The 23436-nt window shown below is 38.3% G+C and overlaps 1 protein-coding gene across 1 annotated transcript; it reads right to left on the reverse strand.

The window, feature by feature from the left end:
• Nucleotides 1-4647: 4647 nt before the first annotated feature.
• Nucleotides 4648-23149, reverse strand: nxph2a (neurexophilin 2a). Its single transcript, XM_062431842.1, has 3 exons — nt 22880-23149; nt 22625-22774; nt 4648-6177 (listed from the first exon to the last, which is right to left on the reverse strand). Exons 2-3 carry the CDS (start codon nt 22667-22669, stop codon nt 5431-5433), a joined length of 792 nt encoding a protein of 263 aa, XP_062287826.1. The 5' UTR covers nt 22670-22774; nt 22880-23149; the 3' UTR covers nt 4648-5430.
• Between the last annotated feature and the right edge of the window lie 287 nt (nt 23150-23436).

The raw sequence follows: 23436 nt of genomic DNA on the forward strand, positions 1-23436 counted from the left end.
GAAAAGCCCTGATGCCATCTCTGCTTTAGGATGCCTCTGCGACCTTTTATCTTCCTCTTTTGCTTTCCTCCGCTAACTGTGATGCTTGAAAGAAGATGCCTGCAGTTGAAAATGTGTTCAGTCATTTGGATTGTAGGGAATGAGATTGTTAAAGAAGCAGTGGACAATGGCACTGCAAGTCTGACAGTTTATTGTTAAAGCAGCTCTCGTAAAAAGTTTATGTAAAAATAACAAAAAATAGTCTTATACTGGTCAGCATTGTTTCCATGTGAGGAAATGACGGGTTCAGTCTCAAACAGGTTGTGTGATGCTCAATGCCTTGCAGACCGTATTTTGTGATGAACTCTTAGAGATTTTTTTTTTACTACTGTGTGTTCCTTAGACGCTTCTACTAAAGTATTAAGTTTTTTGTTTGTTTTTACCAGAAAGCATTTTGACAAACCCAGTTAAGGGTTATGAACTTGTCAAATCCAACAGTGGAATTACACATCAGTGTTATCTAGAGAAAGCATTTGTGGACTGAGAGTCTTTGGAGATAAGAGAGAAACAAACAGATGAACATATGAAAACGCAACCTGTCGTTTTGCTGTGTTAAATTCTGGTCTGTAAACAGCAGCAAGGGGAAGAATTAGCATGTCTGGCTTTGGCAATGAATGTGTGATTGTCGACTGTAAGTCTTAAGTGTTAAGCAACAAAAGGTGTTAAAACCATAAATAATCATCTAAACTAAAATATCTCCCGAGGGTAAATTAAAATTTTCATCTTGGTTGATTAGATATAAAAATATACAAATAATTGCTGTTAATTGTGAAATCAGTGTGTGACATGGGCAATTACCTAACTGGAAACATTTATTATATGGGTGTCATTAATTATCAGTATTCTCACCATGAAAAGTGACATTTCCAAGGATTTGGATGCGTGCAGCAGGAAAGCCTGGTGTGACTTGATGCCTAAGGAGTGGGTGCCTCACCCTGATCAGATAAGAGTAATGGAAGCGAATGAAAAGACCCCTGTCCCTGATGGCCACTGTAAAATGGATGTGCTCCCTGAGGTGTACCTCTGGTATCATCCACGCCTGTGGACACAGATTTATTGGCCATTAAAAAGCTACACTGAAATGTACCTCTTAAAATGGTGTGTTTATCCTATTGAGAAGTCCTTCTAGGAATGAAACGAGACAACTGTGAGCACCGACAGACGCGAGTTGACTCAGTTTCACAATATGCTGCGCCAAGTTCAAATAAGGTTTAATGCCATAAAAACCTAAATTAATCTTTACAATTTCATTTTAACAAAATGACCCCCTAAGAAATCAAATATTCCAAAATGAACATTTGTACTTACAGTATACACACAGCAGTGTTCTTATTCCTATTTTACAGGGGAAACTGTTTAAACAAGCAAGCAGGAAATCAATATAGGTACAATCTTTAAGGATTACAAAAATGGAAATCGAACAATCTAACTATAAGCAATAAATATGACATCTATCTACATGATATTTCTTAACAAACACCAAAAATAAGGAGCAGTATACTCATTGATATATTTCTCTGGAAAAATTAGAATAAATTGACATTGTTTACTCTGAAGCCATAAGTAAACACGTTTAGTTTTAGAGTTACACATTAATACACAGCATTTGCACAAAGGAGTAGAACTAAAACATCAACATAGATCAACTCAGATTTGATTTCCTTATCATACACCTCTCTTCGTGTATATCATTTGACAGGATCATTTACAGCTGATGGGGAAAAGACATGAGATACAGCCATTAAAGGAACAATGACAGAAATGACTGCCATGTGTTTAGTCAATGCCACATGCCCTCACCTAAAAACCCCAATATGCAGTCATCTCCACTCATGGCATTTAATGTGTGATGGCTTTTAACACAACCTTTAAAGCTGTTGTGATTGCTAAGTCAAAGAACATTACACCATTTACTACGGGACTGGATGTCATCCACTTTTACACAAAGTCAGTTAACTAAAGCCTGCTGTACAATTGGGAAATGTCTGACATTTTAAAATTTAGTCCCACTTCTCATTAAAATTCCAGACGGATTCTGTATTTTCGCTTTTTTTAATTTCCTTTTCTTTTTCTTTTGGTTTCTTCACTCTTGATCTTAGGTAAATGAAATTTCCCAGGCTAATTAAAGCCTATTAAAGACAGGTAATGTCAGGGCTAGTGGCAGGACCATGACAAAGTGCTGATAATTGTCTGCCAGACTCGCTAAATCCACCTGTCCTGCAATTATCGCTTTCCCCCCACCTCTCCTGACACATTAATCCACTGCAGGGCCGCTCGGCAGGCTGATGCCTCAAAGTGCATCCTGCAAACACAGATGTTGGATTTCAGACTAGTTTAGCATTCACATACCTTATTATGATTGTAGCAAGGAAACCAACACATTTTGGGGAGCGAACAAGGCAGGAGCCAGGTTATGCATGGATGGGTACCTGCATACGTATATGTAATGATAAACGATTATGCTCTCGGCTTGCTCTTTGAGTTTGAATTGTTGGATCAATTCATTTTGTCACGGGCACTTAATATTAAGTTCGATCAGTCAATTCACTTTATTTCAGCACCAAAAAGAGTAAGATAAAAGAGATTAAAGATTAGTTGTAAGGCCATATTAATAATTCAGAGCTTCTTGAAAAAATACCCATTGATCAAACGCATCTGAAATAATGGACCGTGTCCTGCCTGTGTTCTGTTAACAGGTACAAATGGATGTTAGCTCTGCTTTGAGGCAATGAACAGATCAATTTGATTAATCAGTTCAAATGTAGCAATGTTTCAAGTGGGTGGGAAATATTTAATTTTATGCCCTGTTGAATAACAATTCAAATGTCCTGGTATTGTCACTATTGACATGACTGAAAATCGAGTCATATGTCATCCCATAATAGACCGTTTAACCCTTGTGCCTCACTAGGGATATTTTTAGTTTGCAGTTTGTCGATAATTTTGGCTGCATGCAACGTTCATTTTGATAAGGTTTTATTTAGGTTTTTTTTTTCTTTTCACCCATTTTTCTAATTTTGGGTGTTCAACCTCAGCTTCTATAATAACTGCATAATTAACTCCATTATGGACAAAATATCCCAATTTAAACCATTTTAAACAAATTTTTGGATGCCACAACATAAATTAATGTATTCTACTATATCAAGCTTTCAATCTGGAGGCTTCACAATTGAAGTTTTCACTATTTTCCATTGAGACATTTTCTCATGTTTGCACTATGGAGCAAATACATGCTACTTTCCTGGTTTCCACTAGGGGCATTGCTTCTGTTTTATGCGCTACAGGTCAATGCAGTAAATGTATGCAACTAAAATTATTGTGTGTGTTGATGTGGATGTTGGAGAGTGGTGTGTGTGCGTATGAAGAAATTAGTGTGTCTGTATGCAGCCACTTTAGGTCGCAAATGCTCCCCTTCCTGCCACTCTCCTTCAAAAACTGACATTTAAAGGGCTACATTTTTTTGAATAATTATTTGAATAATTATCAAGCGGCCCTGGGATCAGCTGGGGAAAAAAAGATCCATGTGTATATCTGTACACATGGTTTACAAACTATGCACTCAGATTTATAAGTTCTGCCCACAGATTCATAAACCATGCCAATGGATTCGTAAACTGTGTGTGTGTGTGTGTGTGTGTGTGTGTGTGTGTGTGTGTGTGTGTGTGTGTGTGTGTGTGTGTGTGTGCATTTAATGCCCAAACCACTGCTCTTTTTATTGGATTTAGTGCTTCTTCTATTTCATATGAATATTTTTATGGAAAATGTATCATTTGTTTTCAATAGCTTCCATATCATGTGCCTCAGTGACTCCAAATCAATACCAAATTGTATTAGGCTACTACAGTCCTGCCTCACATTGTTGAAATGTAGTTTTATTTGTTTCTTCTCCATAATTCTCCTGACAATAAACGAACACACCTATACCGTGATTCTCCAAAATGTAAAAACAGGTTGTTAAGTTTGCTGCAGCCTGTTCATTGTTATGTTTTTTTCTTCTTTTTTTTTTACAATATGAAATAAAAAAGCACTAAAATCCAATACAAAAGGGGTATCTTTTTTGTCCAGTGTGTTAACACAATTGGCTGTTGATTGGAGTCACTGCAGTGACACTAGAGGGGCTCTGTAGAAAATAATATTAATTTATAGTTAGTTTTTTATAGCAGTTTTAGGAAAGGAACATTTTTGTTCTAAATTAGATTTTTCTTTTTTTAATCTGACACTGTACAAAAATAATAATACATCAAAATCAATGTTATTGCTAATAACTGACATCTCCCGGACTATGATAATCATTAAATATGAGGAGGTGATGGTCTTTTTTTTCATTTAAAAACAAGGGCAGCATGTAAAAACCTGGCATTTAAATTTATTTTTAATTCTGAACATTAATGAATATTTAGTAGATATAATCAGGACTGATGTTGATTTAAGAAATTAACTCAGTGAAAGATATAATTTAGTATTTTTATAGCAGTTGTAAAAACGGGATATTTTGTCGTGTAAGGTAACAAGATTGTTTTTTACTGACACTGCACAAAAAGTTAAAATGCCTCAAAGTCGATGTTGATACTAATCACTGACATATCCCAGACTGTTGAGGGGGGGGGGGGGGGGGTCCCCTTAGTATAAGGGATCCCCTTAGTATATAGCCTACGGGATCCCCTTAGTATATAGGAAAAAAATAAATGTTGTTTTGTTTATTCATTGAAAAAACAACAGATGCATTATATAAACAAATTGGCATTAAAATTGTTAAAATTCTGAAAATGAATGGATATTTGGTGGTGATGATTAGGACTGAAGCTGGTTAAAAGATTTAACTCAGTGAAAGTGGAAAATAGTATTAACATATTTTTATGGCAGTCTTTTGACACTGACATTCTTGTCCTTTAACGACATCAGTGCAACTTTTTTAAAGTGAGGCACAAGGATTAAATGAGTTGAGGGAATAGCTAGACAATGTTAGCATCAGTGCAGCACTGGCACAGAAGCCAGTGACGTACTTCCAACTGGGAGGCTGCTTGCCTATGGTCTAGCCTTAAAGAAAACATCTGGACAACATACTAATTACTAGTGTTTTACAGAGAACATGTGCTGTTGTGATGGGGAGGAATCACCCAGGGTTGGTAGCTAGCTCTGAATCCCAAGTCAACCCCTTAAACCAAGTCCCTGGACACCTAACTATCTGAAGTGTTAGAGCTTTATACTTGTCTGAATTATATACAAAACCTTTGTAATAATGCACCAAATCCCTCCAGTGTGCGCCCTATTACAAGTTGCACTTCCAGCAAACTGGCTCAGGTATTTAGGTGTTTGGGGACTAAGAGGTTGAAATTTACATTGTTTAATGGTAAAACAAAAGATCGATGCATACTAACAACAGCTAGGTCATCCTGTGGAGGAGTACGGTGTGTCACTATGGTAGTTGTAGTCAGGGCATACTTTCTGCACCAGTTTATAGTCTTCACTGTAAAAGGCTATATAGATGCATATGACTTTGAAAGGTTTTGAGCACAGCCAGGACACGTGGCTCTGCGTCTGCTCCTGATAGCACCCCTTGGATGGGTCATGGCTGCAATGGGTATTCTTCTTGCTGCGGTCCGTCTTCTCATACTCAATGCGACAGTTGAATGATTTGGTGTCTTTGGTCTCCAGTGTAGACTGCTGGGCGATCTCAAACTCCACCACCTTGGAGGGCGGCACCAGGCTGACTGACACATTTCCTAGGCCTGTGGAGTTGTGGCGGAAGTAAACGCTAAAAGTGCCATTCCCGTGGTCCACGATCTTCCCTGTGATCAGCAGGTTTAGTTTGACGGTCTTGATGTTGGAGTGGAAGTCCCCCCACCCGAACATCTTTTTGAACTTGCCGGTCTTGACAATGGGCCTGCGTTTAGTTCTGGCCTGTGCACCCTGAACATCTGTCTGGTTAGATAACCAGTCCCAGAAGTCCTCCATGTTCTGTAAATATGTCACTTCCCTCATGTTGCTCTTGAACCCCGGGGAGCCCCTGGCAAACAAACGCAGGGGGTTGAGGATCTGTGGACTCGCCCCCATGGGAGAAGTCTTCTGTTCATTAACTCTGTCCCCCCACTCGATGAGCTCTGTGGCTCCTCCACGCACTTTCCTGCATGTGACCTTCAGAGAGAACAGAGCAGAGGCAGACAGAAAAAGAGCATTAGGTGACATAAAACCTCTAAAAAAAAAAGACTATGCACTGTAACACAACAATTATGCAACCTATACCCAAGTGTTTTAGGGTTGTTCTACAAACATTGTATTTCTGGTTGGTCTTTCAAACAAAACATCCACTGGTGCACAGACAGAAATGTATTTAATATTTTCAGTTTGCTCAAAAAATGTTTTTTTAAAAAGCACAATGTAGTTTACACAAACAGTGATATCTTTCACAGACATGAAATCTTAACTTTTGGTGATTGCACTGTAAAAACACAGCAGCAGAAATTAAATACTAAGGACAGAAAACAAGCACTTCAGCTCTAAAATTGGAGAGAAAAAACCCACAGTGAGCATGAAGCACCCACTTGTCATACAAGTTAAGATTTACTTAAGGAAACACTGAACTACAGAAAAGGTACCCGTGGGAAAAATGCTGTTTGGTAAACTAAAGCTTTACAAAAAGCACTTCAAATAGATGCTGAAGGAGTGCTCAGTAATTGGAAGGATGACATTTTATTCAGAATACACAAAAAGCCACTTGATTCCTTGGCATAATAACATTTATTGAATTACTCAAGTTGGCGTATTGAAATTGCACCACCACCACCAACAACATCGTTTTAAAATCAGGTCATTTATTCACAACCAAAGGAGAAGATATATCAAATGGGTTTATATATATTTCCATCGCTGAGACACCTGTCTACAAGATACTGAATGCAGGAAAATATGGCACTGGGCATGATTTAAGTGATTACTGACTGAATTAAGTAACTGCAAAAACAGCAAAATTAGATCAATGTTAATAACTGCTTTAATGTACTAATATTCAGTTTGTACAAATACACATTCTAAACATTCCTTAACAACTATGCAAACTGGAGAAGAAAAAAATCTTCATTTTCTAAGTTGTGAGCTACCCACACACAATCATTTTCAGATTGCATTGTTGAATACATTTTTATCAGACTTCAGCACTGGTGTAAACAGTAAACATCACCTGTCAGTTTTGCAGCATCTGACTATAATTAAAAAACAAACAAAAAAATACTACAGTACAGAGAGTGAATGGCATTGCCCTGACATTACTTCCCATCTAGCAGCATGAAAAGAGAACAGGTGAGGTTGGTCAAGGAGTTTGAGTAGACTTAGATGAATTAGTTTGAAATATTTCTTTGCATTTATGATCCAATACTGTTTTTTGTTGTAGTTTCAGTAAAAGTAACTACACAATAAACAGCATCAAATGTAACTTAGTTGAATAAATGCGACTAAAAGAAAAAGTACAAAAAAGCACATAAACTTGTGATTTAATTTCATGTAATCAAAGTGTCCCCAGACACTTGTAGCACAAAATATGGTAAAAAATAAAAATAAGAAATTCATAAATCAGAAAAATAGAATGATTCTGGATGCATGATGAACTCCAGCTGGGCTTGCATTTGCATTAAGCTTCTAATATTTAAGGACGACTTGTCAGATTACATGACAATGAAAATCCCCTGGATTTAACATGTGAGCTGGTCCCGGATCACCAGGGCTATTCTTAGATATTCTATGCATATGAACTTTGACTTGTAATGGTTCCCAATGATAAAACAGGCTTCTCGTATGGTAAAGTAAGTGCTAAGTGCTAATCCAGACGCAGCAATGAACTGTGATCCCTCCTTGTACCTCAAAGCCTTTTAGCTTCGGGAGCGATTCCTGGTCCACTTCAGATAAAGCTTTAATAATTCACGGCAATAAGCTTAGCTAGTTTTATTAGTAATTAGGAGTGCCGGCTTTCCCCAGGCCCAGTTGTAGGGATCACTGAGAGAAGCAGATGTTGAAAGCACCGAGCAGCGGCTGTTTGAATTCTCACTGAGCTGCAGCGCACTACTTCCAGACTAATTATAATTTTGCTGTAAGCCTAACTGAAGCACATGTGTACAAAGCTAACAAACTAAGTCTGTCTGCTACAATTTGTTTTGCCACAGCGTTACACTCATCACATTCCTATAAACCTTTAATATGGCCATGTGAAAGTGTATGAGTCATTCGAATGTAAATGTACCTAAAACGCGGTGCAACTGTGTGTCTTATAATTAGCGCTTTTCTTTACTATGCTTCATCGAGACACTTAGTGTAACAGACAGGACATAATGGCTCGGCTATCTGGATATATAATGTGAAATCAATGTGTCTCCCATGGACAGTGAGCCTGGCCCATCTATCGACCCTCACAATGCTTAATTAAGACAGTTGCTCCCTGTAAACACGGATGAATGACAACACTGTAATAATGTTCCTCTGTGTAACTCATCACATCCACAGTCATTTAATCAACCAATTCCAGTGATGGTACTTCCTCACCGCTACTGCCGCTTAGTAATATCTTGTGTGAGCGTCGCTGTTAATTTTATATGTCTCTTACAACATCACAATAGCAGGCTACGCTGAACATAAAATCTGTGTGACTGTGGACTCCCAATAGGGACATTTATCCACTGCTGTGAACAAGCAAAACGTGGCACTCATCCTCTCACCAGCACAAACTGTTATATCTGTTACCCATAGGGTGTCATGCTGCGCAGATTCAGAGGTGAAACCAAATTTTGTCTTTTAGTGTAAATCTCAGGTGAGCTTTGTATGGGATGATTATAATGGAAATGAGAGAGGAGTTTAAGTATGATGAGCAACTGGGGAAATTGCTGTGACAACGGGGGGATCAGGAGAGGGATATCTAATACTTAAATGCCCCGAGAGAGATGAAGCACTGGGAACTTGAAAGCTTGCACTGACACATAGGCTTTGGTTTCTTTCTCTCTCGCTGTCTCCCTGCACACACATTAACGCACCTCGTTCATTTAGGCGGCTGTGGTGTCTCTTGAAAAGAGACTAAAGGAATCAGGAGTTTTTGTACAACAAGACGCTGTGGAAAAAAAATGAGGCAAGGTCTCATGAAGGAGAATCTACAAAAGCTTAATTAAGATTTGTTAATCGCTGCTGCTGTGCTAGAGGCATTTCGGGGCGACTTGAAACAAGACATTATTATGATAATAACTGCAGACTTATAGAGCTGAAACACCAGACCTCATTTCAACAGCACCTGGCAAAGTGACTAGTGCTAAACATTGCTGATACCTGCCTGTATGGTTTAGCTTCATCCTTTTCCTGCATGTCCTAAATAAAAACACAGGGCTGTGCATGAACCTTACACCCCTCTGCAAAGATATTACAGCTATACTGCAGCAGTCAAAGCTATATGTGTCTTATAAAAGAGTAGTGATACAGCAGTAAACATAAAGGTGAGTGAACTATAAATCATGTCAGTGAATTTAATGGAGATCTACATATATTCACATAGAAACTGCTTTCATACTGAATGCATTGATATTCAGTATCTTCAATATGTGCAGTATTTTTTCATGTAAAAATGCATACTGTATTTCCCCTTTGAAGCAGCATTTAGATCAAAACACTAAATATATCTAAAAGCTTAAATCTTCTCTCTCTCTCTCTCTCTCTCTCTCTCTCTCTCTCTCTCTCTCTCTCTCTCTCTCTCTCTCTATATATATATATATATATATATATATATATATATATATATAGTTGTGACTACTAAATTCAGATTTATCACACAAATTAATAATTGTCATTTTGCATCACTACTGACAAATTGGGTGTTGTATTTACATATCTCAAAACATTGCATTGTGGGATTTATTTAAAAAAAAAAAAGTAATGTAATGTAATGTGTGTGACACAAACTTTTTTATTCTATTGTGGGAATTCTTTAAAGCCAGGACAGTAAATGTAACACTTTCAGTAAAATTCAAACACTCAATGAAAATGGCAGAAAGTAGATGTAATGCGCACTATTTATCAAATAATGATGATAATAATAATAATAATAATAATAATAATAATAATAATAATAATAATAATAATAATAATAAATAATAATAATAATAATAATAATAATAATAATAATAATAATAATGATACTGATAATAATGATTTTGGAACTAAAATTCTCAACTTATTGATTAAGTTATCATAATTATTTTATGGTTAGCAATCAATTCTAGACATTTAATTCCCTGACACGAAAGTTTAGATCAGTAAATATTAAGTATTTTGTCTGATCTAACATTAGCATTAGTAGCATTAGTTATGTCAAATGTATTTATACTGGAGCAGGAAATTGAGAAAGGCAAATATTATCAGCTGATTGTAGATGACTACAGATATATCAATACTGGCTAAGTAATTTCTGTTTGATGTAATTTTCATACATAGTGTGTGCACCAGAAGGGAAGTTTGTTTTTCAATCATAAAAATGTATCAAATTTAGGGAATCACAGTTGTTGATTTTGGGTTCATGTTAAAAAGTTAATACTGGTAAATTATTATTGTAAAATTGTTTAAACTCTAAAAAAAAAAAAAAAAAAAAAAGGTATAAGGTATGCTCTTCTTTCTTTTAGTCTTTTCACTAATTGCCTTGACAAAAACCTGCTGGTGTGAACAGGATTTTAGATATCTATGGTATTAGTTACCCATATTAAAAATACTCTCTTCTTGTTTCAACACATATTTTCTACATGTATTTCTATGTAAGTCTCAATGTAATTAATCAATGTGTTTACAGCCATTTTGCCCAAAACAAGGAAAACAGATTTGTATCTGAAGGACCTTATTGTCTAAATAAGGGAGAAATTACTAGGTAAAATGTAGGTGGGTCACAGATCTTCTCCACAGTGCATCCACCAAATCACTTGGAGTATTATAAGATTATGATTTGTAAAAGTGCCACCCTTACTGCACATGTACTGTGTGGTTTTGTGTCAATCAATTCTATCCAGAAGCATTAATGGATCTTAAATACTGACAGTGGCCTGAGCAGCAGCTTGCCGCACTCTGAGTCAGGATGAATCAGCCTCGACATTCTTCTGTAATGAGCATTATGAAGCTGGCTGCCTGCTTGTCCCGTGGGTAGACATATCTTTTAGAGGCCTGACATAAAGGTAATTGCCACAGTGACCAGAACTAGCCTCTAGAAAGTTATTAAGAAGCCAGTGACATCTGGCTTCTGGATCATCTGAAGAGATGCCATTAAAATGCATTTGCAGTGAGCAGCCGGCGACATTGTACTCGGCTGTGATGGGCTCGGGGCCGCAGGCAAGGCTACAGTGTTGTTTTGATGGCGGCTATGAAATCTGATGGAATCTCTCTCAACCTGGCACAGCTGTCAATGTGGTCTAGCACTTATGATCAGAGATCTGCTTTTCTGTTTCTTATTGTCCCTTTTTTGGTTTTGTGTTGAGAGCCTCTGCATCCTCTTCACTGCCAAGTTCCTTGTTTTCAGTGAGCTAAAATAATCTGTTTTCCATAGTTGATCTTTTTCCAGCACATAAGGTTGGAATATGCGTCTGGGGAAAATTGGTTTCAGGCATCTTTCTCACAATAAACAAAATGGGCAATTAACCTGCTCATCAGTGCAAGCAGAGTAGCTCCAATGATGCACTCCACTGTTCTTCATGGATTTATCTGTGCAAATTGACCTCACTTTGGTGGTGCAATTCATTTCTCTGCTAATTTTCTGTGTCTGAAGCTTCATTAACTTGATGCGTTTCTACGTAGTAAAAATCTGGACCTCCCATGGAAATTACTCCGGCTTCACCACTACCTTTCGTAATACTCTCCCAGTGCTATTGCAACACAACACCTGCTGTATTAAAGATGCACAGCCCATGCTGCTAGCATTAGGCCACAGATTGTGGCAGAGCTAGATTGACTGCAGCCTCTTGCTTTCAAGCATCCAACATGACAAGTAGCTCCACTCACATTAAAACCATTGTCAGCCTACAATCCCCTGCCCCACATCCTTCCCCAGCCATCTTCTTCCTGACGTTATAGGGCATATCATTTGTAATGATTCACACCCAGAGCCGGTTCCAGGAGAGAAGGCCCTGGAGGCGCTTAGGCAGCCCAGAGTGAGAGTCTACACGCTGCTGAAGAATAGATTGCTGCTCTGATCGCTGGAACAGCCTCACGCTCCAAAGCCATCACTTTTAATCAGAGGCCGTCCAGGGAAACACATGGCAGGTGCTTCAGCACTGTGGTGGATCGCAACAGCAAATCCACACCGGGGGCACCTTACCAATCATAGACAGCTACCGTTAGTGTGTGTGGGTGCATGTAACATACCTCCCCCCTACAGTATAATCCTTCAGGCCATTACCACCTGACCTCTTTCAGAATGACACGGCCTGTAATATTTTAAGACTTAAGATGTTATAGATCCAATATTTAATTTGTGGATTATGTCTACATAATGGACATATTATCATGTGATAATGTGTTATGAATATTTAGAGCAGCCAGTAACTAATGTACATCCTTATAATCACATTTGGGGCCTCTAAGGGCCTCAACAACTCATCACTCAGCTTCTAACTGTCTAAACACATTGTGCAGGTGAGAGGAAAGGGTATGACAAGCTCAAAAAAAGTGATGCTGATATTTTCATCACAGTAATCCCAGTGGTATCACCACTTCTTTATCTCGTCTCTTCACCTCGTTTACTGTTGACAGATGTGCTGGAAAAACCTGAGGAGTGTTATGTCATTGCCATGAAACATAATATGTAACAGGGTGCAAACGCTATCTACTGTAGATGCTCGGGGGGGGGGGTCCATTATTAAAATGATTAAGCTTAAAAACAAAGCTGTGAACATCAAACTTTAGTGAACTTTTGGTATAGGAACACACACTGAATAATAATTTTGCAAATTAATTTTCCTTATTCACACTAAATGTGCGGTGAAAACTGTGGCATTCACATGGCTATACAGGTTGAATCCATGTGCTCGTGCGGACGTTTTTTTCAGTCGGTTAATTGTTATTCAGAGCTACATTTTCCTTCAGCACCACAAAAGTACTAGTAGTAGTGTTCAGATGCGTAGTCGGTCATCATAAGATGAATGCCAAAGTACGCCATGCAGCCAAACAAAAACAAGCACAACAATCTGCAAGGTATTATTTAGTTTCAACAGTACTGTCTGGTTTTAAGGTTTTAGACCCTAAATCAAGTGTCCTTGTCAGCAAGCATTCATGTTGCAGAGGTGACCAAGAGTAAGACACTGTATCCCTAACAGCTCCAGTGCTGTTAATCTGATGCTGCCCTTGACCTTTGACCTCTCTCTTGTGAAGGACAATAAGCTTTTAACACTGAATTCTGCCTATTTTCCAAGACATTATAGCAATGCAGACTTTTCAATGAAGAGTCTGTCCATACGAGCCCAACCGTTTTATTCTCTGTTATAATGCATCAGTGGCTCTCTTTAAATAAGATGGACTACTATATGTTTGGGGGCGTTTTCACACACATACTTTGGCAAAATATTATTTGACTGCTAATTATGTCACTCTGGGCTGCTTGCATCCTACGATTAGCATACATTACAGGAAATAACCCTCCTTTGGCAAGTATAAATCATATAATTTGACTTATTAGTCATGTTTATAGTGTCAGTGTACTTTTTTTTCTTGCTCAGTCACACAGGGTCCTTTTTTCCCCTCCTCCCATCAACTGACACTGACTGAACATCACCTTTTTCTAAGCTTAAACAAACATCCACTAGTACTGGTGTTTGTATAAATCCCCTATCTTCATAGTGAAGTCCTCAGTATCATCAGGGAGCATTTCCCTACAGGAAGCAAAACACTAAACTACAGAAATCACAAGCAGTTATCTCAACTGCTGTATGGAAGCTGCAAACTGCACTGTAAAAACATGCTTCAGTTTTCTCTCAATAAACAGAACAGATTGCAGGAAATTATACCACAGTTAGCGCCGACCTTAGTGACACAGTTTGTTTGGATTCTAATGAGCGCAAGTATTTCCCGAAATAGCATTCCCAGACCTCTCAAAGTATCACATCAACTTAAATGCTTGACCTTTTATATCTGTCACTTAGCAGCTGGTTAAAAGTCCCCATCACGGTCACATGTCATATGTATCATCTGTTTTCTGAGGATAAAAAAAAGTGTCAGTGCTTTTGTCAGATCTACTGACAACACAGATTTGCTGAACTTTCTATCAGTGTAATAACATAGAGCTGGTTAGAGGCAATCAGATGCCAAAATGTGACATTGCAAGGAGGCCAGAAGATTTACTGTGTAAACCAACCAATTTAACATAAGCCATAGAAAGCAGCTACACCTGATGCACACAGCAGAAGTACTCCTGTATTATTGCTTTAATATTAAAGACAGATTGCTTCTGCTTACCTTCAGGCAGCAGGAACTGAAGGTTGTAGAAGCACTTTACTCTCAATCATTACCCATTACAGGAGTTAGTATAGTCAGATTTGTGTTTAAAATAAAAATCCCTGCGACCCTTTTTAGACTAAAGCTAATAGCTGCTTTGCTAAAGTGTAGCCAAAAAATTATAAATTTGACCACTTAGCATAAAGGTTATGGGACACTAAAACTGAAACTCATTTCATTACCAATTACTGTATTATTTTGAGGTTTTCAGACAGATAATTCAAGACCTTTAATTAAGTACCAGCAGCAATATCACACTGTAAAAACACTTTATCACTTCATTGCAAGTGAAAATTTGACTTGGACTTTGAATTCTTTAATTAAGCAGAAATAGCAACATATTATCATAATATATTTAAAATATATAAAAGATTACGCAGAATGGCCCCTGTCAACATTTTATTATATATTTATTATTATTGTTTGTGTATTAGTAATGCAAGTACATAAAACATAAAAAAAACATTTTAATGTTGAACAGTGGTTGGTCCTGAGACATCTAATATACTTTAAAAAAAAAAATACTTTTGGGTTGTTTATCTGTTGCAGTGCATCATGTTTTACTTACATTTCTATTAAAAAATCTTGATCTGCAAAGTAACGAGTATATAAATATATAAGTATAGTTTGCAGAAAATGTAACTAAGTACAAAGTACAATATTTACTTATGCTGTATAGTAGCTGCAATACAGTATAAAATACTTAACAGATGTACACATACTTAAAATGTTTAAAGCAAGAAAACCTACGACATCTACTTCATAGTGGCAAAAATGATCAAATACAACTGAATTTATATTTACAAGCATCAGTGACTTTGACAAATTAGTAAATCAACAGACCTGGGAAGAAGCTATCATTTTATGCATATGTACTATGGATCCAAATGCTCTCCTTGCATCAATAAAATCTATAAAAATCTAGATTGTATGGCTGCATGAATCTACAGCATGTAACAATTTAAAATAATGCGTTTAATGTCAGTTAGTGATTTATCTGCAGGGATCATTATAATATGATTTTCACCTATGGGTGTCAAGGCTTGAGGGTGGAAGTTAGATTTTATTGGTGTGGAAAATTTAAATGCAGCGATGATGTAAGGCGTTCACAAAGTGTTCATAGTGATCCCACCAGGAGAGAAGGAGTGTGCATGGAGGCTCTGGGACGAGAGCCTCCAGGTAATCTGGATACTTGTGTTATCTCAGCACCTGCCACGTGTGACAGCACTAAAGCCCTGAACACTTCACTTTTAGGCAGGCGTTACCTTTCAATGCATCATCAGTTTCATAATCCCCTTACATGGTCAAAGCACCAACTCTTTTCCAGGCTCCTGACACCTGCAGCACACCTCTGTGTGCCTGATAGCAGGGATTCAGGAAGATCATTTTACAAAACACATTGGACTCAATGTAATTATCATTCTCTTCACCAATTTTAAACACCTTCCTCTCTGTCCAACAATGGTAAATGCGCTTGTAAAACTATTCAGCTAATACTTAAGAAGGCATTGCAAGTTAATACTTCAGGGTTCCTGTTTTAGTTTGGTCACTTCCTCTTAGGAAAACATAATCTAAACTGAGCTTTCTTTCTTTCTTTTGTTTTTTTTCTTTTTTGGTTTGTAACAACTTCAGCTTTGTTTTTTCCTCTCTTTCAATCCATGCTGCGAATGATTCGGGTATTTTATTCAAAATGTTTTTGCTTGATTTGCTCAAGCGTACATCCACTGAATTTGACAGAGCAAATGTTTCTGTTCTCAGAGCAGATTGTGCCGCGGCTGATTTCACAGAAACAGCTCCCTTTGAAGAAGAAACAAGAGTAGAAACAACGTTGCTTCCTTTTTCTCCGAGTAGTTCTGAAGACAGGTACTTCACAAGAAATATACAAAGACAGAGGGGAGCTGACAGTGCTTTGTTAGGGCTGGAAATGACAAGCTGAAAAGAAAGGCCTCAAAGCCCAGACACAGAGGAGGAAATGCAAAACTGAGAATAATCAGAAGGGAGATTTACTGTACTTATTCTAAAGCTGTCACACCTTGCCTGTTACAGAGAAGCAATGCGGTTTTAATTAAAGAGGTCAATCATTTTTCCAGGCTCTGACATGTTGTGTGATTGCCTTCTCCAAGTACCAAGCCAGGTAGTAATTAGGAACTTTGTATGTCAGAGTGTTTGAGAAATATGAAAGTCTTCAAAGGCAAAAACTTTACTACTGTGCCTGGCTAGTCATGGTTTTATGTGATTACGCAGCTTATCGTGGTTTGGTAGTTCTGACATGAACGAGAAGTAATGACTGAACAGAAACAAGACAACTATGTGGTTTTCAATACTGGATTGTTACGCAAACATTTTTTTATATAGTGACACCATAATTCCTCAGATGATTTAGACAAAAACCTGATTTATATAAACTCTTGATTACATTTTGTTTTGTTGCAGCACAGCACCGAAAGGCAACGCAGACAGTAAAACAGTTACTAAACAGTGAGGTTGTGCATCAGAGGGTGCGGGATCTTTCTGACCCTGCAGAGCGATAATGGCAATGCTATAGCGGATAGCGGAGCCTCCAGACCTGAGACTGCCTCAGGCTGCACATCGCCTATAAAAATTCATAGCTGAGGACCAAGATCAGGAAACTCAACATCAGAGGTATTGTTAGGCTTGTGAAACATTAGGGGCATAGCCCAACCTGGAAATCTTTAGATTTTCACCCAATAATTGTGTCTTTTTCAAGTTATTTCAGAGTGAAATGAATATAAAATGTGAAACACATATGGTAGATTGTATGTTGCCAATGCCGGTCCCATAGCTACTACTTCTGTTGTGTGACAAGGGCTCCTTCTGAACTGTGACAAATTTGAACTGACAAACTGTGTTCACTCTGGGTTTTATCTGTCTATCTGATACTCTCCTCTTCTTCAGCTCTCCCGTTGCTCTTTTGGTGTCTCATGTCCTCTACTCTGCTCTCTATCTTCTATCCTGCTAATAAAAGGATGCAATCAGTGTATGCACCAAATCTCTAATGTTTTGATATGATGATTAGATCATAAACACGTTATCAATTTATTTTAATTATTTGAACACACCAACCAATATCAGATAATACAAAAGTGCACGACTAATGTACTAGTCCATCACACTGAGTGCAGGCTTACTAGACCAGTGGCTCTCAAACTGTGTGCAGTCGCACACTGTTGTGCCTTGGAATTAGTCTTATTTATAATGATTTACATATAGTAGCTATAATGATATGTAAAGGTATGCCTTAGAAATACTTGTTTTCATAAATGATGTGCCTTGTGACAACAATATTTGAGAAGAGCCTTCTTCTTCAGCAACCTGAGCTTGCAGATGACTCATCTGCTGCTACAGCAACAGGAGAGAATTCCACCTCCACCTCCTCTAACCTCACCTGCGTCTTGTTGCCTTCATCCCTTTTCTTTTTGAAAAAGCCTCTTATATCCATAGCCTTCAAGGCTTGCCTCAGTGAATTAGCTAGCTACAGTAGCTACCACAAAATGTCAACAATGACAAGCCCTGTAACTGGAGCGCACTCTCTTTTTTTCTTTCTTGCGCTGAAACAAAATGCGTGCATGCCCAGTAGTGTGAAGCAGCTTCTGCTTCCTGAATGACCCACAGAGGACCCAACAATATTTATACATATATACGTATATATGTTTTGCTTTGTTTCGAGTTTTTAAGTTGTTGTTTTTTTGGGGGTTTTTTTTTAGATCCGGTGCTATTCATGAAGCATTCAGGGCTGTAGCCTCAGACACCAAAGCCTACTCAATATCATATTAAACATAATGTTTCCTACACCAGAACTGTCAGAGTGAGTGTGACTTGCTCTGAGAGAGCTTAGCACTTCAGTTCATTCTGAAAACCTCACGTCACAAGAGGAGCTGGGGAAAAGTAATTGCGCCGCTCATAATTGTTTGACTTAAGTCTTTAATGGTCCATCCAGCAGCCAGATGAGGGTTATTGTCAATGCAAAGGGCAATTGTGTCACACCTATCAATCACTTGGAACTTCTTTCTCTTCACTTTAGGACCTTTATCATAGATTGATTGCTTGTACACACACAATTATGATTGATGATTGACAAACGAATAGGTTGCAAGTCTCAGTATAGTCAATACAACCTGTAGTGGCTGTGAGATACATTTGAGGGATTTAACCCAGAGAAATGACAACCTTTCCTTAGGAGGTCTAAGACAACTGCAAATGCCACAGACAGTATTGTTTATGAGGGATTATCTAGTCAAGCCTTCTGGCTAGAAAGATTGTGACCCCAATATGAGCACAGATACACATCAGCACCATGTAAGCTCCAAAATGATTCCTGGAAGGCAGCACATGCATACAAGGCCCCTTCACTCTGTCAATCCATGTTTAATCACTTCCACAGAAATTTCTACTGGTCTGCCTGCCATTTTCTCTCATATTTTTCTCGCTCCCCACCCAATTTCTCTGGTGGATTTTTGAAGACTTAAGTTCCACTCTTTTTTCTCTCTTTCTTACAAGGCAAATCCTGGGAGAGGTTGATGTGAAGACCAGGCAGAGCAGGGATGTGAAGAATATAAACACATTTTTTTATTGTCCAGAGGGAAAGGGGGGGTGCAGGGGTTGGGTAGTGGGGTCTGTAAAAGAGACTAGGACCTTATCACAGCCCAGCAGCTCTGTAATTCGCCGCCATGATAAAGTGGCGGCGCGGAAAACCTTACAAGGCTGGCACAATCCAAAGACGGATTAGGTTTTTCTGACATAAGCTTCCTGAAAAACTAATCAATCAGCCCATGCAGTATTATCAGAAGCGTGAGATTAAAGAGCTGCTCCTAATCCCCCCACTGTACATTTTATTACACTTCCCAGTGTTAGTTGCCTTTAAATATACAATAAATAAATAATAAAACCAAACCTAATTGAGCATGGGGAAGGGGAAAAGGGTTAAAGAGCCCTCAGAGAGGGAATTTATGTAAAATTTGTGTTTTGTTATGAAGACAGGGATAAAACTGTTGTCCTTGCCAGAGCCCTTTTTGACTTTGAATAGAGCCTCACTGTCTCACTCCAGCACTGCAGAGAAAAAAGTGGGAAAAGATCCTTTGGCACATTTTTACAAATTCACTTTCACTTTCACTTGTTGTAATGATTTCCCACTTTCACTGGCAGATGAACAGATAAATAATCAAGTAACTGCATGTTAATAAATAAATAAATAACTGCTCAAATTAATGCTAAATCCTATGAGAAATCACTTGTAATCCTTTAAATCAGTACACATCAAAGTTGGGGATGAACTCCGAGCATGTAGCGAATCCAGGGGACAAGACACGTTCAGCTTACTAGTAACGAGCTAAGCTTTGTCTCTTTAATGCGTCACACCCTTCTATCAAAATGCTCGCTCCAGCCTTGCTCAGTCTGACCCCGGGCGGCGTTACGGTAACATAGGAGGTAGCTCTACATTTAACGCCACCACTGATCCTCTTGACATGGTCCACATAGATGCTTTGTCACGACATAATAATACCAAAGAGCAATAAGATACAAAGGCGTAATAGACTTTGCCAACGTCTTCTCACACTTAATCCCGAGCAGAAAAACCCACTTCCCCTGCATGCAATCTGTGGAATAAAGGCAGGGCAGGACAGGCAGGGGGAGATTGCAGAGTGCAGAGCTCTCAAGTATGTTTCATCTTCATCTACATTGTTCTGCTGTCATTGCACAAAGGATAACTGCAGCAGATGTCATGGGGAAGAATGGGTTCTCCCAGGATGGCTTTGACCCTCTTATTTGTCCCTGGGGTATGGCACAGATGCTGTGGCTGGGGTTAGATTTTCACTGTTTGATTCATGTTCTGAATGTTTCTATACGTGTGTGTGTGTGTGTGTGTGTGTGTGTGTGTGTGTGTGTGTGTGTGTGTGTGTGTGTGTGTGTGTGTGTGTGAGAGAGAGAGAGAAAGAGTAAAGGAGTAAGAAGAAGAAAAGTGGTTGTGTTTTTGTGTCTCATTTGGATGATTTGGTCACACGCATGAACGACTGAAAAATGCTAGACACTGACGCTTCGCTCAAAACAATAAACATTTTTCCTTCATATTAAAGAGTATCCTGGTGGCTCAGTTTGCTGAGGTGCATCCTGTGACACTATATGATGCTTGGGTTGAAATCTGGTCTTACAACTTTAACGCACAGTAATTCTGAATTACTGTTAAAAAAAAAAAAAAATTGTTCGTAGCTTGAGACGTTTTGGTGCATATGTCATGCTTTCACTGAGCTTTGGCCTGGTATTTAAACATTTTCTCTCTTGAGAGGGTGGGCGACTATTGATAAGGACCAATGCGTCCCAAGTCAGACAGTGGTGGGTCTGCTGGGAGGGAAGCCAGTGAGGCATATGAAGAGAGGGTCTCCAGGGAAGCAGCCTCGTTCTCTGGAGGCAGAGCTCCCAATTGACTCAAGGCTGATTACAACAGCATCCAGAGCAGGCAGGCAGCACTTTGTCGCTGCATCTGCACCGTTCAAGGCTATCTTTAAAGAAGGTCTCTTTGAGGATAGCATAGATATGAAGAACTTCTTCAATCACATGGCATTTTCTGTTCAGATCTGTTCACGACAAAAGCCCATAAAGCTAGGATGATCACTATAAAAAACACACTGTATTCATGTATTCAGCTACCTATAGAGAACAACATCAGCGGCTGTTGGAATAAAAGAATACAATTAAAAAAGCGCAAAAACACTTTTTTATTTCCCTAAAGCTTTTGAAGTCTTTGGAGAGATTATTCCTACAATCAAAACAGAATTAGACTAGAAAAAGATTACGTCCAAAAGCTTAAGACAATCAATTTCTAGTAAATATTAAATCATTTCAAAGGGACTTGTGATTTCATCACACTGTATAAGTTATCACGGAGTAACAGCGCAAGCATTAAAACCTGTGGGTTTTTGCAATTTTCACTTATTGTTCTCAGTTGTCCTTTTTTCTTTTCCTTTCTTTTTTTTCTTTACTCTGGCCTAGTTTTTAGTGAGGCAAAGATGCTGTGTCGGATTTTCATCACAGAGGTTGAATTTTGTTCAAGCCTATGAGCAAAATGTATTAGAATGATTGATAACCACAAATATTCATGTGATATAGCTGCACAAATGAGAGGAGGTCTTTGTTGAGCCATACGTGACAGAAGCAACATCAAAAAGGCCGTAATATAAAAGATAAAAAGACACCACAGTGGAAATAAACCATAAACTTTACATGCTGACAAGGAAGCATATACCAGTTTATGTTCGGTGAATAGTTAATGGTTTTCTTAATCTAAATTAATTCACTTCTCAATTAAGAATAATGAATAATTGTTAATTCTAAACTATAATGTGCATTGTCTCACATTAACTGTGTAATGTAAATGGTTGCTTTATCGTACAAATACAGACTCAGACATTTTATTCTATAACTACAAATGTTTCCTTGGAGAAGTCGCAATGCCAAATAGTAATAAGAAGTTATCAGATGCTATTAAATAAATTAACTACATTATGGCTTTGGCAAAATCACAATCTGTTCTACAAAATTAAATCAACTAGATTAAAAACTATTGTTTTGATTCTAAAATGTATTCTTAATAGGCTGCATAAATAAAATAAAAACATACAGTATATGTAGAGATGTTGAGGTTTTAAGAGATTTTAATAATTCATGTTCATAAAGCCAGATGTTAGTTTAAGTTCTGAACATAAAGGTGTATTCTTTGTAAAACTGAATTTAGAGTTCATGTCTGCCAGACACATTTGCTGACTTGTATCTCATGCCAGGAATTCATTTAAATGATATTTGGTATTATGTTGTTATTGATAACAAGTTATATTGAGGGAGCTATATGTTGCAGATCTACAGTAAATTGCATATTACTGATCAAATACATAAATAGCTATAAGTCATTTAAATATAAATATATATATATAAAACTTTGTCTCGTGTCTTTTAAGGGTCAACTGTATTATTATTATTTTTAAAATAACAATCTTGAGCCAACTTTCTCTTTAAAGCCTTCTTGGTTGCAGACATATTTTTACATTTGTGGTTGCTCTCATTCAGCCACCTCACGCCTCACCTGGTGCAGGAGGACAAAGAACAGGAATGTTTGCAGAGCTCTCATCTTCAATGACTTCTCGACTTATTCAAGATGAGCGGCGCTTAAATCCTCTCTGGAAGATTTGGATAGGGGCAGACGCACATGCCGCTGAAACATTGCTGTGATCACCTGCGAGAAAAGTCCAAAATGTCACGATGTAAATCTGAAAGGACGCCCAGGATAGGATATTTCAATCGTATCTTTGAAAAAAAAAAAGAGAGAACTTTTTCTTACCGTTTTTCAAATGCAATACCTCACTTAGGCGGTGGGAATCATCCTTGTTCAATCCACTTCAGGCAGAGTGTCCTAAATTCCTCACAGTTGTCTTCGTCTCTCAGGCTGTTGATGAGTGAATGTTCCCCTGAGCAGCTGGGACTCTTTGATTTCTCTTCAAACCAGGTGAATCGGCTAATGGCTCAGTTGAAACAACACTCCTAAGTTGCGAATCAAGCCAAACCGACATAAACTGTGAGGTATCTTTTCCCCTATATAATCCCGAGCAACTGTATTAATACGATGTCGGTGTCAAGTACAGCCAAATGAGCCCGTATCCCACAGACAGAGCTGCAGTAAAGATACAGTAGCAGTCCGCTCGCTGTGCGCTCTCTTCAGCTATACTTGATTTCAGTGCGCAAAATCCTCTGCTGCGCGTCTGGAGACTTCAGGTTCGGCGCGCATCCGAGCAGAGTCAAACCAAAGATCTAGCTTTGAAGTCTTACTCTCTCCGTGCAGGAGACAAGTAAGAGGGTTGATGTCACTGTTAACAGGTTTTGTTCAGTAACACGTCCACG

This window comes from Scomber scombrus, chromosome 13 (assembly GCF_963691925.1).
Source record: "Scomber scombrus chromosome 13, fScoSco1.1, whole genome shotgun sequence".
NCBI lineage: Eukaryota > Metazoa > Chordata > Actinopteri > Scombriformes > Scombridae > Scomber > Scomber scombrus.

What these genes read in the sequence shown, in the direction of transcription:
- nxph2a (XM_062431842.1), bottom strand. Translation starts at nt 22,669, where the DNA reads ATGAGAGCTCTGCAAACATTCCTGTTCTTTGTCCTCCTGCACCAG. An exon ending in TCTTTGTCCTCCTGCACCAG is followed by an intron (nt 6,178 to 22,624) that starts GTGAGGCGTGAG and finishes TTCTCTCTGAAG; the next exon opens with GTCACATGCAGGAAAGTGCG.